The sequence below is a fragment of the Rhododendron vialii genome, chromosome 4a (assembly GCF_030253575.1).
Source record: "Rhododendron vialii isolate Sample 1 chromosome 4a, ASM3025357v1".
In the NCBI taxonomy this organism is placed as follows: Eukaryota; Viridiplantae; Streptophyta; class Magnoliopsida; order Ericales; family Ericaceae; genus Rhododendron; species Rhododendron vialii.
The window spans coordinates 7,753,264-7,770,381 of record NC_080560.1 but is presented as its reverse complement, the minus strand read 5'-3'; the positions used below and the strand labels follow the sequence as shown (position 1 = coordinate 7,770,381).

General features: G+C 41.7%; 1 protein-coding gene across 1 annotated transcript; it reads right to left on the bottom strand.

The window, feature by feature from the left end:
- Nucleotides 1-467: 467 nt before the first annotated feature.
- LOC131323617 (receptor kinase-like protein Xa21) lies at nt 468-4,481 on the bottom strand. Its single transcript, XM_058355469.1, has 3 exons — nt 1,652-4,481; nt 989-1,323; nt 468-876 (listed from the first exon to the last, which is right to left on the bottom strand). The coding sequence occupies exons 1-3, from the start codon at nt 4,479-4,481 to the stop codon at nt 859-861; spliced, it is 3,183 nt and encodes a 1,060-aa protein (XP_058211452.1). The 3' UTR covers nt 468-858.
- Nucleotides 4,482-17,118: the final 12,637 nt, after the last annotated feature.

Sequence of the window (17,118 nt, the reverse complement as noted above, 5' to 3'; positions counted from 1 at the left end):
CTTCAAGCTTAATCACTACAACAAAATTGTGCTATTGTGACGAACTTATTTCGTCGCTAAGGCATTGAATTTCCTTGCTGAATGTATTAGCGAGGAATCTTTTCGTCGCCCACTTTCCTCGCCTAAACATTGTCGCTGAAACGTACTGTAAGGGAAAACAATTTCCTTGCTAACTGTCCATATTTTGCGAGGAAAAAATTCCTCACCAAAAACAAATTTCCTCACTACTTTTCCTCGCAATAGGTTATTCGTGTTGTAGTGCTTCTTGGCACTTCAAACTGTTTGGTCAGCTTGGCTTTTTGCTTCTTCTTCTTCTTATTTTTTATTTTTTTGAGATATTTAATTTTCTTCATTTGTTAATCTTTCTTGACATATTTTCGCAAATGGAAATATATATGTTTCAATTTCATCTCAAGGAGAGGACTAAGGAAAGATGAAAAAGAAAGATAACTGGACAAACCCGAATAAACAGTATATATATTATATTTGCCTTCTGGTCCAAATTGAAAAGGTACAGTAAATGCGCAAATAGAATTCGAAAAAGAAAGCAAATATAAACGACGCGAACCCAACAAGTTAATAGAAGTAGAAGACATATATTGAAATTTACGAAATATTTTTTATGTGGTCCTAACATATAATTCTACAACTTTAAGATGAAAGCATTATTGGTGACCACACCATTAATCAAATTGAGTCTTGTTTAATATACCCATTCTGTGGCGTCATGGGGGACATTGCCAAGGTAATTGGATTCTTGCTTGCTTCCAACATTGTCTAATGGAAGTGGGATTGGTCCCCTGATATTAATCAAGGTGTGCGTACGCGAACTGAGACACCTCGAGTTATCAACATTATCTAGCTATCCATGTCAGCCTAGCAAGGTAAAACCATAGAGGATTAAAGCCAATGGCAGAGAAAAAGGGAAGATGTAAAACCAGAGAAGGATGAATTTGCATAATATTGAGTAAGATTTTCAATTGCTTACCTTCAAAATATTGTTCTTGACCAGATGAAGCTCACGGAGTACAACATCGATGCTCATTCGGTCTTTTGGGGATTCGGTGGAGCATGCCAGTCCTATTTCTATAACGGAGATAAGATACTCCATCATTTTGCTGCCATTTCTCTCCTCGGTTAAGAGCATAGGGTCTACAATCTCCATTACACATTGAGGCAAGGCAATCCTTGTAAAGTTATGAAGGTTAAGGTCTCCTTCAAACATTATGTCAATTGGTCTCTTCCTTGTTATCATCTCTAACAACAAGATCCCGTAACTATAAACATCTCCACTAGTTGACATCTCGCTTCCCAGTCCATACTCTGTGACTCGTAAATTTCAAACATCAACACAAACGGATCACTATTCGGATAACAGAAGTGATACGGAAAGAAAGAGAAAACTTGCTTTCAGTACACTTACACTAACATGCAAAGTTATACTTCAGCTACTTATTTTACCATCGTCATTCGAATATGAAACAATTGAATGTGATTTGTTTCAAGATAATTAACAATAACAAATTCCACATCTTGAATGGCATGGACAGATCAAAACCCAATGTTAATTCATTAATCCTTTCGCAGTGTCTAACCAACCTTTGTGCCGGAATTTCGAGTGTAAATAGTGGAAGAGAAAGATTTAAAGTACCCGGAGCTGCATATCCAATGGTTCCACTTATTGCAGTTGAACTACTTGTACTTGGAGTGGTGAACTCTGCACGAAATCTAGCTAGACCGAAATCTCCAACATGAGCAACCATGTCACCATCAAGAAGGATATTACTCGGCTTTAAATCGCAGTGAATAATTGGCCTTCTGCATTGATGGTGAAGATAATCGAGAGCACAAGCTACATCAATCGCAATGTCTATTCTTTGCAGCAGATTGAGACCCACGAACTCACGTCCCGCATGACAATTTGAACCCAGAATTGGATGCAACCAATTATCTAGACTTCCATTCGGCATGAACTCGTAGACTAGAGCTTTAAACTCATTCCCTTGAAAATCCATGCTAGAACAAGAGGTTATGATTGAAACGAGGTTTCGGTGTCGAATATTCCTTAAGGCTTCGCACTCTGCCATGAAACTCTTGATAGCGCCACTAGTTTGAAGGTCAAGTACTTTGACCGCAACAACTAACTCCCTGTTTTGTTCAACAACACCTTTATACACACGACCGAAACTACCAAAACCAAGTAGATTCGTCGAAGAGAAACCTTCAGTTGCTTTGAGAAGTTCTCCATAAGAGACTTTCAAGAATGGATCTTTCAACAATGAAACTGTAGGGTTCTTTCTTTTTTTCGTGAACAAACATATGATGAAAGAAGACACTACGATTACACCGACGAGTATCGAAGCTACCGTGATTCCCAATGTCAACGAAAGAAACTTCCTATTTCTTGATTTTTTCATGTTGCACCGAGGTAGTTGTAGTTCGGGAATGCCACCACAAAGCCTATAGTTTCCGGCAACTAATATTGCACTTGCATTTGTAAAAATGCCCTTCATTGGTAATTCTCCTTCGAAATTATTGAAAGACAAATTGAGACTCTTCAGGGCAAATGTCTCTAAAAATCTCGGAATTTCACCAGATAAATTGTTATGAGAAAGGTCCAAACTCTGAATACCTCTCAAGGTTTCCATTGAGGAAGGAATAGATCCTTGAAAGAAATTTTGCTGCAAATACAAGTTTTCGAGGCTTCTACAGCCACCAAGAGTCCCAGGAATTGCACCATACAAACCATTATCAGAAATATCGATTTCTGCCAAATTTTTGAGATTTTCAACCTCAAGTGGCAATGATCCAGACAAACGGTTGCGAGCTAGATCCAATCTAATTGACAAAGAAGTGACCGTCAAAAGTTGCCGTGGTAGGCTCCCATTAAGGTTATTATCAGAAAGTGTCAACTCTAACAAATTCCGACATTTGGCAAGATTCAAGGTTATGGCCCCCTCTATTCTATTTAGGTGCAAGTGAAGAATAAGCAGCAATGACAAATTCCCAATCGAGTTTGGAATTTTACCGGAGATATTGTTGTTTGAAAGGTCCAATATTTGCAACTTACGCAAATAACCTATGCTACCGGGAATCGGGCCTGTGAATAGGTTATCTTCTAGAGCTAAGAGTTCCAGACCCACAAGGTTTCCTATTGTTGAAGGAATAGATCCATACAATTGATTTAGACCTAGTGCCAAGTAAGAGATAGAGGTTGATAGATTGCCCACAGAGTCCGGTAATACCCCTTGGAATGGGCCTTTTTGCAACTGTAATATTTCCAAGTGGCTACAATTGGCCAAAGAACTAAGAAAGGCAAGTCCATCAGATCCCTTAGTTTCAAAATTGTTATAACCAATATTTATATTAATGAGATTTTGCAAGCTTCCCAAATCGTTTCTTACTTTTCCATTGAAATTGTTTTGGGCCAATTCTAGCTGTACCAACTGCGAAGAGTTGGATATTGAAAGCGGAATTGAACCATTAAATTGGTTGCCCCATAGCTGAAGGACCACAAGTTGAGGGAACATGACCCCAAATGTCGGCGGTAGACTACCCCAAAGTTGATTCTCAAGCACTGATAACCAAACTAGCGACGATAGGTTGTATAAGGAAGGAGGGATGGTACCTGAAATTTGAGTGGTACCCAACCGTAATACTCTTAAATTTGTCAAGAGACCCCAAGCGTTTGGAATACTTCCTCCAAAAGGATTGGAAGAGGCCACAAATTTTACCAATGAAGTAAGATTCCCAATTGACGGAGGAATTCCTCCGGTCAAATTGTTCTTATTAATGTAGAGTGATTGGAGTCTCGGCATTGAATAAGCCAGTTCTTTTGGGAATTCTCCCACTAGCTTATTGTGGGTTATAGTAAGGTACCTGAGATTGGAGCAACATGATAGGCTTGTTGGAATTTTGCCTTCGAAACCATTAATGCTCAGATTCAATTTCTCCAGCCTGAAAAGACTACCGAGTTCAGTTGGAATTGCACCTGTAAAAGTGTTGTTTCCGAGGCTAAGCTCCCGTAGAAAGCTGAGGTTTTTGATATAAGGAGACAGAGAACCCGCTAGACCTCTGGACGTTAGGTCTATAGCGGTGACTCGTTCATGTCGACGACTGCATTGGACACCATCCCAGTGGCAGAAATGGAGAGACCCATTCCATGAGCTCAAGGCCTGCTGATATTTTGGGAGAATATTTGACTTGAAGGCCAATAATGCATGGAAATCAGTCTCGTTGCTAGCAACATTAATGTTGTTAACAAGACTAAGGGATGATGTTGTGTCAAGGGCAAGGGCTTTGAATTGAAGCAATGGGATGAGAAAGAGAAAAAAGGGTAGGAGAGAAATAGAGAGAGATTTGGTTAAGAGACTCATCTCGTTCCACATTTTTGGTCGCTGGAGCCTTAGAATTTTCAAGCCCTTAGAAAATCTTTCACGCAATTTTTCTGAGAGAAGAACCACAAAAGTCCTTGTAGCCATGGCCCCAGATTTGGAAAGCTTGACAATACATCTTTTCTCTACATTATTAGGGTGGGTTAAGTACCTAGACACCCCTCGAAGTTTACCTCTTTGACTCGCTCACCCCCTTAGAATTTCTCCTATGGAAAGAAAAATAATTATTTTTGTTCTTGTTCCTGTTTGAAACTTAGAGAAAAAGAAGGGAGAGTTTTTTATGTTGTTTGTATTAGGGTTGTCCAAGAAAAATCAAGAACCGTGAAACCACAACAGATCGAACCGATCCGTGACTTTTGGATTGGATCCGTGGAATATTAATGGTCCAGACACGGATTTGGAATTTTCCCTTCAAAACCGTTATAAGCGAGTTTCAGTATTTGTAACTTGAAAAGATTACCAAGTTCAGTTGGAATTTCACCAATAAAAGTGTTGTTTATGAGGCTCAGCTCCCGTAGAAAGCTGAGGTTTCCAATATAAGGAGACAAAGAACCTGCTAGACCTCTGGAGGTGAGGTCTATAACGGTGACTCGTTCGTGTCGGCGGCCGCATTTGACACCTTCCCAGTGACAGAAATGGAGAGATTCATTCCATGAGTTCAAGGCCTGGTGATATTGTGGGAAAATATTGGACTTGAAGGCCAATAATGCATGGAAATCAGTCTCGTCGCTAGCAGCATTAATGGTGTTAATAAAACTGAGGGATGATGTTGTGTCAAGGGCAAGGGCTCTGTTTTGAAGGAATGGGATGAGAGAGAGAAATAAGGCTAGGAGATCAATTGAGAGAGATTTGGTTGCTGGACTCATCTTCATGTCTGATTTGAGCTCTCATTAATTGTGTTTGAACTATAATATGTAACTTGAAGGTCCAAGTAACTTGAACTCTCATCAATATGGGCGCAAGTTGCAAGTCTTTATTTGGATGTGTTGAATTTGATCGAAATATCTAGTGGCAGACTTGTCTTTTATGTTGAATTGTCAACGTAAAATTAAATTATGTGGGGTTGAAGAAGAGGACATTATCTAGAAGGAAGCATACAGCTGGTCACCTCTGAATCCCATCTCTCTCAAGCCCCTTCTAAACTTAATCTCCGGGTTTGCAGGGGATTTGGTCAAATGAACATAAAAAACCTAATAAGTGCTTATCTTTCATAAAGTCGCATGTCGAAATCCCAAGAATGCCAAACATTCTAAACCTTTGAAACCACTAGAGGTTTTGCTCGATTGTTAACTTCAAAGCTCCGCAATTAGTCCATGTGCGTGCAAAGCTAGCTCGGACATCTAATTATTACTTCTTCTGACGCAGCGGAATTCACGAGAGACTAGTTAGCGTACTAGTCCAAAAGAGATAAACAACTTGTTGCAACGAGCAAATCTTGCGCACAAGAAAGAAGAGAGAGAATCTCTGCAATATTATTGATAAAAGTTATAAAGTTCTCATAAACATTAGGTTACAACCCATTATATTGGCTGAAACCCTAAAAACCCTAAAAATAAACTTAGAAAATAAAAAGTCCCATAATTTGGGGCTTTTTCTAAAACTAAAAACGGGAAAGAAAAACAAGACTTTCCCAAAAAGAATCAACTTAAAAGGAATTACGGGCTAAGAGTTATTAACGAAACAAATCTATCTTAAAACGGCAAAATAACGCAATTGAAAGCCTGAACGAAGGAATTAGGCTGAGAAACACCATTCATCATTAACCTTAGGTATGAACCGGAGCGCGAAAATAAGTCAGCCCCACCAAGTTTGGGCCTATTCCGAGCTCATCCGAATTTAGCCAATTTGAGTAATTGGAAATTAAACACCGTTTGGACTTTCGGGGCTTGGCTCGGTCTAGCTGATTATGAAATTGGGCCTCCACTTATTTTACATCATTTTCTTTTTTTAAATTTTGTATGTCCCAACAGAGTTTCAATGTAGACAACGCAAAAAAAAAAAGAAGTCAATGCAAATGATTAACTTGAGTGGAGATGGATAGATATGCAAACGATCATGGTTTAGTCCGTAATATGTATAGGTTATGTTTATAATCACGTTTGCCATCTAAAATAATATCAGAAGTTCGATTTCTATCGATATCCAATGAAACTATTTTTTTATTGAGATTTTTTTTTGCGGCGTTATAAACTAAGCGGTATTTTTATTGGGAATATTAAGAATGTCCACAAATCTGGTCCCTTCGCAAATTGATGTGATGGCAGTTCAGTTTTGTTCATCCTCCACTTAAGAGAGTAAATATTACATTCTTTTCTGTTAGTTGAAATGGTGTGAATTCTAACACAAAGTGTGTGGATTCCACTACAAAGTGATATTATGCTTAAGGAGGGTGAAAAAAATTGCACTCATGTGGTGGGGACTGGGGAGGCCCCTACTGAAAAAGAGGATGAATATTACCCTTCTTTCTTTCCGATGGTCCCTGATCTCTTTCTTTGATCCACAATGGTTCCCGATGTGTAAAGGTCCATCCCAGTGCCTTTAAATACTTATGTTCGGAACCGTAAATTGGTTGGATGACCCATTTTGCTCTTATTAATTAATTTTCTCTCTTTCTCTCTCTAAAAAATTTATCTCTTATTTAATAAATTGCACTCTTCATTTTATACCTTTTATTTGCTATGCCTCATTTGTTATCTTACCAACCAATTTTTCAAATATGACCAATTCTAAAATAATCCATGTTTTTCTTGGATTATTTAGACAAAATTACCTCCCTGGCAACAGTAGAAGTTAAATTGACTTGTACTTGGAGTAATTCTAAATCGCCACTACCCAATTTCATTTGTCACATAATTAAAGGCCCTCAACACTAATTATTCCTTGGTCGTGTTTCCTGTAAGTGTTCATAGCATGACTCATTTCTATAAAGAAGCTTCAAGCTTAATCACTACAACAAAATTGTGCTATTGTGACGAACTTATTTCGTCGCTAAGGCATTGAATTTCCTTGCTGAATGTATTAGCGAGGAATCTTTTCGTCGCCCACTTTCCTCGCCTAAACATTGTCGCTGAAACGTACTGTAAGGGAAAACAATTTCCTTGCTAACTGTCCATATTTTGCGAGGAAAAAATTCCTCACCAAAAACAAATTTCCTCACTACTTTTCCTCGCAATAGGTTATTCGTGTTGTAGTGCTTCTTGGCACTTCAAACTGTTTGGTCAGCTTGGCTTTTTGCTTCTTCTTCTTCTTATTTTTTATTTTTTTGAGATATTTAATTTTCTTCATTTGTTAATCTTTCTTGACATATTTTCGCAAATGGAAATATATATGTTTCAATTTCATCTCAAGGAGAGTGTGGGCAGCCTGCCCTTTTCAAGAAATTAAGGATTTCGTTCCTTCCTAAAATGCCGGTTCGAGGGAGCGCTAAGTTGGACGACAAGCGCTCGCAAGATACCGAGTCACCACTCGGGTTTGAAGGTCCAACACCCAAGGAACCCTATTTCGAAGGACTTGCCGTGCTGTTTGATTTGAAAAAGTGACGGCACCAGTCCGTCATAACCATATTTGGGTTCGTGAACCAGGTTACGAGAGGGGAAGGGTTTGATGGCACCCCTCTCGCCCAATCCAGAGATCGGTCTCTACTTAGGCATTTGCGAAAAATATTTGTTTGCGATTCTATTTGATTAATCAATTTTTTAGCCAATTAGGGCGGGGGAACAGTTAATCGGGGATTAAAACTGTAACATGTTTGCATGATGTAAATGATAGCACGGATGAACAGTTAGTATAGGATGAGAACAGACTGATGTGGGAGTTTAAACAAACTGGGAGGCCCTTGTTTTGGAGTGACGTGCGCAGGAAGAAACCAGCATGCACTGAACAAGTCGCTGCATGCTGTTCACTCCTGCGCACACAACTCCAAGACACGCGCGCGCTGGTGAGCTCAAACCCACAACTCTTATTCTTAAACCCTCCGGGCTCTGGAAGGACCAGTGCATACCCAAGACAAACCAAACAGTTATAAACAGCATAATATACAGTTTAAAGGCTGTAAAGCCCTACAAATTAATAAAACACCCCATAAATAATGTGGGGACAAAATAATGGCCTAAGGTCGAGCTACCTGTGCAAGGCCACTCACTGGTCAGAGGTAGACTATCACGCAATGGAGCCAGTCTATCGCGCGAGGGTGCGCCATGGCACGCGATGCTCTGAGCTATTTGACCAGAGTCTGGTTTACATATTTCTGGGTTCTGCGACAGGTCCAGAATGATCCCAGAGGTACTCCTTAACAACAGAAATGCATATTAACAATAAGCTAGCAGTTTCTAACAAAGTAAAGCAGTAAACTAGTTTTTAAAATGCTTCACAGTGATCTATATGTAAATAAATACACAAAAACAGCAAGACACCAATCCCCACGAGGACCGTCGCGCGATGACAAGGACAGTCGCGTGCGTAACTGGGTCCATTGCGCGCGGGTTCTTGCCTCGACGATTTTTGAAACCTTGCCAGCTTTAGGACCAGGACTGGTATTGATTACCAGTCTTGGCCCTGCCAGCCCCCCTCAGGGATCAGAACAGAAAACAGTAGATATGCTATACCTTTGATTTTGGGTTTGAAAGGTGAATTTGAGCTTTGATGTTTGATTGAGGTGTTTGAATGGTGGAAGAACAAGCTATGTTCTTGGGATTAGGGTTTGTATCATTTGGAACTTGATACTTATTAACCCTTTGAAAAACTTGAACCTTTTTTATGAATGAACTATGGGGGTATAAATAGGGAGAAAGGGAGGTAGGTATGGGTTGCAAACAAAGGACTTCAGCCAGTCCACGAGGCCTGGCTGAGGTTGCATTGGTGGCCAACTGTCCTCCTTAAGAAAGGTAGGTGGCAGTTTGGTCCGTCGCGCGACGGAGTCAATCTGTCGCACGAGGGTGCGCCCTGGCGTGCGAGGGTCAACCGTCAAACTTTGACTGTTGACCACCACCTGGCAGGTTGACCATCATGTGATGAAGTTAGTCAACCGCGCGAGGATGCGCCCTAGCGCGCGATGGTTGTGCCCTGGCGCGCAAGGGTCAACGGTGAAGCTTTGACTGTTGACCACCACCTGGCAGTTTGACCATCGCGTGAGGGTCTGAGAGCAGTGTGCGACAGTAGGGTTTTTGGCCTTTAGAAGTGGCTTAGGATTGGGTTAGGTTCAAAGGTTTTTTAAACACTCAAAGCTCAAACACTTGTCATTCCCAGGATGTTCTTGATCCGTTTCATCATTGAGGAATCAGAAAGCATAAGTAAACTAATCTGAAAGCCCAGATTGGGGTGTCTATAGTAGCCCCTCTTTGACGGCACTTGAAGCAGCATCGACTTGGTACAAGTAAAGTCAAAGATTTCTAGACACCCTCAAGGCAATCCAGAACAAAGCATACTAGCAAAGTAGACAAGTAAACTTAAGGAACCTGATTGGTGGAATGGACAAGCGGTCCATTGCCAGGGATGGAAGTAGAAGTGGATGAGTGAATCGCCGCTTGTTGATCGAATGTGGACAGGACAGGCTGTCGTTGCAGATATGGACGGGACAGGCCGTCGTTGTTGGGGATCAAGCTATCCTCAGCACGAAGCATTCCAACAAACACGGGTAGGTCATGTCAGGCAAGTTGAATTCCATCTGTTGGGAATCAGAGCCAATCTCCTTATCAAAGACTGATAGGTGCGTAAAAACGCCTATTTACGCCCCCTAATTTACTATTGTTATGTCCGTTTATTATATTATTTGGAGTTTGATACTCGTTTTCTTTATTTCAGAACCTATGGAGCCGTTGGATAACATTTGAAGCTAAATCAATATAAAAATAATTAACGATGCAAAGCGAGCTCGAAGTCATGCTTGGAGAATGTTATCCTTGCCGATCAAAAATCAACAAGTTGGGCCAAGCTTATAATGGATGGAAAGAGAGAAGCACCCAATAAAATTCCTACAAGATGAATAATTATGTGCATAATGATGGGCCAGTAATTAAAAAGATCGACGCCTCCTTTCTCAAAAAAATTATTTCAACACTTATAAAAGGGCAGTAAGGGTTTTTGCTTGGGAGATCTGATTCCCAAGGCAGAAACAGAACAGGGGCTGCCGATCAGAAGATTTGGTTCGCACAAGCAAAGCTTCAGCACTTCAATCACGGCTCGCGGATCACAATCACGGACGAATCATTGCCAACAGGAGTTTTGGTTTTTATTCTTTTCTTGTTCTTCCGAAAGCTATGGAGTTTATGTGTTTCATGATTATTTATTCTAACTCTATGAGCGGCTAAATCCCTTGACTAGGGTGATGAGGAGGTCTCTCCAAGTAGCGTAGTTGTTAGATTTCTAGGGTTTTATATTCAACTTTATCGTGTGACTTGATAGATTCATAACTTTTTATGAAGTTTATATTTTTTTGATATTCGAATGTGTTTGTATCCATGGTTTCAAGCACAATCATGCAATGATTTTGAATGTTTCAAGATAGGCTTTGAGATAGATTATACGACGTGAGACTTATCGTGCCGTGGTTAAATCCAATGAGACGATCTGTGCTATGTTGAGATAGCCTATACGGAGTGCAAATCTTGATTATATTTTTGGAGATTATCGATAGGAATTGCTACCCTACGGTGATCTGGTTGAATGTTGAATATGAACCCTAGGTTTTGAAACAATTACGTTACAGAGGGAGACTGAATCAGAAACCCTAGCCCCTTCTCTAGTCAGTTTACAACTCCTTTAATTTACATTCTAGTTTAATTTTAGTTTAATCAAATCCAAATCAAAATCCAACTTCCTTTTAGTTTCAGAATTAAATTAGAAATCAATCGAACGTATTGCAACTTAACTTTTTACTCTCTATGGACGATCTCGGACTTAACTGCTATTCTTCGGGATAACTGTTAATTCCCTGTTTTATAAATTATATTTTTGGTATGAAAACGACAGACCAAAGACCATCCGAGGCAGAGTAATAAGGCTGCTAAAAGATGTGCGTGAAGCTAGACTGATGTAGAGGTAATCGTTCTGGGCAAGTTGAGGTGGACACTTCTGGGGAACAATTAGTTGCGGATTGGTGGACTATCGAACGATATTCTGATCGTCGGTGGATGGATAGGACGATATGGCTGATTGTCATTGCTGAATGAACTGAGACAGACAATGGTTGATTGTTATCGCTGAATGGACTGAGACAGACGATGGCTGATTGTCATCGCTGAATGGGTAGAGATAGGCGATGCAGCTGGTTGTCATCGTTGAATGAACTGAGACAAGCAATGTGGTTGGTTGTCATTGCTGAATGGAATGAGACAGGCAATGTGGTTGATTGTCATTGCTGAATGGACTGAGACAGACGATGGAGCTGATTGTCATCGTTGAATGGACTGAGACATACGGCGTGATTGATTGTCATTGCTGAATGGACTGAGACAGGCAATGTGATTGATTGTCATTACTAAATGGACTGAGACAGGCAATGTGGTTGATTGTCATTATTGAATGGACTGAGACAGGCGATGTGGTTGATTGTCATCACTGAATGGATTAAGACAGGCGATGTGGCTAATTGTCATCGCTGAATGGGCTGAGACAGGCAATGTGGCTGATTGTCATCGCTGAATGGGCTGAGATAGGCGATGTGTCCAATTGTTATCACTGAATGGGCTAAGACAGGCGACGTGGCTGATTGTCATCGCTGAATGGACTGAGATAGACGATGGAGCTGATTGTTATCGCTGAATGGGCTGAGACAGGTGACGTGGCTAATTCTCATCGCTGAATGGACTGAGACAGACGAGGGAGCTGATTGTTATCGCTGAATGGACTGAGACAAACGACGGAGCTGATTGTTATCACTGAATAGACTGAGACAGACGATGGAGCTGATTGTTATCACTGAATGAACTGAGACAGGCGATGTGATTGATTGTTATCGCTGAATGGACTGAGACAGATGACGTGATTGATTATCATTGCTGAATGGACTGAGACAGGCAATGTGATTGATTGTCATTGCAGAATGGACTGAGACAGGCAATGTGGTTGATTGTCATTGCTTAATGGACTGAGACAGGGGATGTGGCTGATTGTCATCGTTGAATGGACTGAGATAGGCGATGTGGCTGATTGTCATCGCTGAATGGGCTGAGACAGGCGATGTGGCTAATTGTTATCACTGAATGGGCTGAGACAGGCGATATGGTTGATTGTCATCGCTAAATGGACTGAGACAGGCGATATGGTTGATTGTTATCGCTGAATGGACTGAGACAGGAGATGTGGCTAATTGTTATCGCTGAATAAACTGAGACAGGCGATGTGACTGATTGTTATTGATAATATGGCTGACCATCGAGAATGACTGAGTCGGACGATATGACTGACCGTTGTTGATGATATGGTTGACCATGCTTCAGGATGATCGTGCCATTGATAATTGGACAAGATCGGCAGATCATACTTCAGGATGAACGTGCCGTTGCGAATAGGACAAGACCAGCTGATCATACTTCAGGATGAACGTGCACCAGCTGTCGTTGAATTGGTTGGGCGGATCATCAGTCTAAATGATCGAGCCATTGTAGATTGGACAGGACCGGCTGTCGTTGAATTAGAGATGGGAAGATTAGTGTGCAGAATGATCAAACCGTTGAACATTTGGACAGGACCGGCTGTCGTTGAATCGGAGACGGGAAGATCAGTGTGCAAAATGATCAAGCCGTTGAACATTTGGACAGGACCGGCTGTCGTTGAATCGGAGACGGGAAGATCAGTGTGCAGAATGATCAAGCTGTTGAACAATTTGACAGGACCGGCTGTCGTTGAACTGGAGACTGGAAGATCAGTGTGCATAATGATCTTGCCGTTGAACAATTTGACAGGACCGGCTATCGTTGATTTGGAACAGACATTGTGGATTGGGTTGATTTTTGATCCTTCAAAGTGCATTCTAAGTGCCAACAGAGTAGGACAGAGAGGCTGTGTGCTTGATGGTCACCATGGCAAACGAGATAAGGAAAGTGGCATGTGGCATTCCCCCATACTTGCACTATCCCACAAAAGCGATTCTGGCATAGAATTTACATGCTTTAAACATTTGATATACAATATGCAATGATATGTATATTAAATGCAGATGCTAGCTAAGGGCGGCTCCTAAGAGGACAACGATGCTTAAAGACTACCACTGAGCCCCATTACTTTACTGCCTTTGCTCCTGAGATGCGCACCCAGATAGAAAGACATTGTGTGGGCTGGCGTGCCGAGTTGACATTTAGCGGTGTGGCATTGGGCCTGCATGCCCTTTCTTTGATGCCTGGGCAGATGTGCCCTTACTTTCCAAGAGATTTCACTGCTTGTAGATTACGGAAGCTAGGGTAGCAATATAAAAATTACATTTTTCCAGTTTATGGACAAAAACTGACCGCTAATATCTATTTGCATTGACAAGTGAACTGAGTCAGCACACAGACACACTTATGTGTACCAACGCGCTTAGCTCGAACAAAAAGGGAGAAAAAGCCCCAGGATACGATGCGGATCCTTAGACACATGGAAAATAATGAAATTTTGGGCATTAATGAACCAAAACTCAAATAGTCCCTTAGAAAGGTGAAATTGATGCTTGCAAGGCCAATATAGGCACAAAGATTTGCACAATAGACGAAATCGAGAAAAACATCCCGAAATGACAATGGATTGAAAGACTTGAAAAATGCCACAAAGGCAGACATAAGATGCAAATGATGACTCATATAGGCCCGGACTGAAACAGACACCCCCGTGCTGTCACATTAGGTTCACATGACCTGTACAGCATGACAAAAACTTGGCAAAAGCCCCTTGAATGATATTCAAAGTGCTTTGAACTTGAGATAGATAAAGATGAGCAGAAGACAGTAGCTGACTACTTCTAAATGCTGCTCAATTTGAAGAAGCGCGCGTAGGCTTGAGACCAACGGACATCACTTTTGAACAAACGCGCTTGAATCTCAAACTAGCATGCGTGGCTATAAGTCCGTTGTAGCTGCTCACACTCGACTTCGCTGAATTTAGAACAAACTGTGAGCCGTTAGGCCTCGCAAGCATTTCATTCTATTTTTGATGCTTAAAATCTTTTAAGGCTTTTGCTCAGCTTTGAAATTGAAATAGTAGTTGAAAATAAAATTGAAAGATGAAAGGTTTCCCTCTTCAAACTCCTCCCATGTAGCTTGATCTTCGATCATTTTCGACCTTTGATGTGTACCAAACGTCAACCATGGATCCAATTGATAGATTGTGACCGAGTCTCAATGAGAAACTGCCTACGTATCCCATTTTGGGAATTAGGTCAAAATGTAGTTCAGGCCAAGGTTCACTCGAGTGTTTTACTTCACCTTCTACGCTCTAACTTTTGCCTAGAACCGCCCATTCGGGTCTTCGGTCTAGCGAGCTTTCAAATATTGCCTTTACTTTTGCCTAGACCGCCTTCATAGGTTTTTGGTCTAGCAGGCTGCTCTAAGTTTTTCTTGGAACTGCCCACCCTTGGGGTTTTCAACCCAACGAGCTTCTCTCAGGGAAAAGGCTTTTGAATTGATCCATGCTAACCAAGGTATTTGAATTTATTGTCGTCGAGGTCAATGAAATGGCCGCACCCCCAGATGAAATGGATGCAAGGTCCAAAGTGCTTCATTTGACATGCCTTACTCTAGGCCAATTTTGAACTTTCAAACTTGTGCTTGGTGGAACGCTGTTCCTACAAACTTGCACATGGTATGAGGCACTGGACCTTCTGAGCTTCTGCTTTCTGGTTTGTCATCCGGTAGCAACGGATTTGACACTTCTTTATCTCAGGATCAACACCAAGCGTGTCTTTTGAGAGACCATGCCAATATGTCGATGAACTCTTCAAGCCTATCTGACCGGGCGCAATGCTCCTCTGGGGACAATGTTGAACCAGTTTGAACTATTTGGAGGTCTACTTCATCTTTCAAGTTTATTTGAAAACAGGCTGAGCATGCCTTTCATCTTCCCTTTCAGCGAGGGAAAACATTTCCTTGGGGATATTCCCATCGAAATCCATCCCTTCGTCGACAGGGTTGACACAGTTTATATAAAAGCCAGCAAAATACTTAGAAGCAAGATAATGCATATCATAAAGAAAGCCCCGGGGTTGCCAAGTACAACAGACTTAAAACTTGAAACAAAAGCTACGACGTGGAAGGCCAAGAGGCACAACCTCCGACTCTGAGCTAGACTTAGACGATTTGACAGACACTATGTCAGACTCAAGAGTGTCAATGCAGACTGGACGTAATTTTGAAAATGCAATTTTAACAGCTACCCGTAGCTTCCACAAAAAGAGGTAGGATCCAGCGGGTGTCAGGCCCAAGCAACAGCACTTTGGCTTCCTCAGCTTTTTCGACCAAACCTACTCGGTGCTCTCATGAATAATGGACCTCAGCCCGTCGGTCTGCTCCTTTATATGCTCCTCATTACTGTCAGTCTAGATGTTGGCAGAGAAAGTCTCAATTGCACAAACAGTGGCCAGGAGGCTGTCTTCGGGCTCGGACAGGATGGGTACAGTCAGCTTGGATTGAATTTTTGGGATGATATTGGGGATAGGTTCGAATGTGGTGGGGTTAATTTAAGTGGAGATAGTGGATATCTGACCAACTTGCGAGCCAGAATTGGGCTGAGGAAAGGATTTGGAGATATCGACTGTTGATGGAGGTGGGGTTGTGATGATGCCACAATCGATGAGATCTTGAATGGCATGTCGAAGCCGGAAGTAGGTATTGGTAGAATGGCGAGGTGTTTGATGGTGATGCAGCAGTGGTTATGTTTGAAATTGGCAGAGGGATTTTTGGGTATTGGAGTTGGAATGAGGGGCTTGATGGAACCAGCATTGAGGAGCTTCTTATAAATCGAGGCCAAAGGTGCAGAGAAGCATGAGAAAGTCCTTGGTGGGCTCCGGCGATTGAATTGTGAATTCAAAGCGGAACACTTGTTTGCTTTGCAATTGCACCACATTGCCTTATCAACGGGATGCATGCTTTTGCCTTTGGGGTTGAATTCATCACTAAGCATGTCCTCCCCTTCGCAATGGTTGTGAATAAGGACCTAGCATCCTCCTTTGGGTAGGTCCTGGCCTCATGAAATTCAGCCAGGTCTTTGAACATGTCCTTCGAGCACAACTTGATCCCAACCGCAGGAGTATGGCAGGCTTGAAAGGGTTCCTTGACTTGCCCCATAACTGGTTGCGGGGCTGTGGTCCTGTGGAGGTAAAGAGGCCAACTAGTCCCTAGACCATAACCATTTGTTTGTCCATCTTGTGACCCAATTTTTCTACAGCTTTCTTGAGCTCAGCCAGCTCCATTTGTGCTGCCATTCTGGATTGATGAATGAGGAAGGCAATATGACCTTGGAAGCGAAGATGTAACAGCATCGGCAGACGTTCCCAAGCAGGTTTGGCTCTTCCTTTCGGTACTCTCTTGTTCGGTGCAATGGTTTTGAACTAGACTAAAAAGCAATTGATCTTCAGTGACGTTCCTGCAGCAAGCTGTGTACAAGAAAGCTGTGTACAAGAATAATGCAATGTACACATCGTCGTCAGTGTCCTCCTAGACTCTACAACTACAGACGAGTCTATCTTATGATGTTCGGACGCTGCCAGAATCCTCAAATTTCTTTTCGAGATGTATCCTTTGAATAGATCGACTAACAC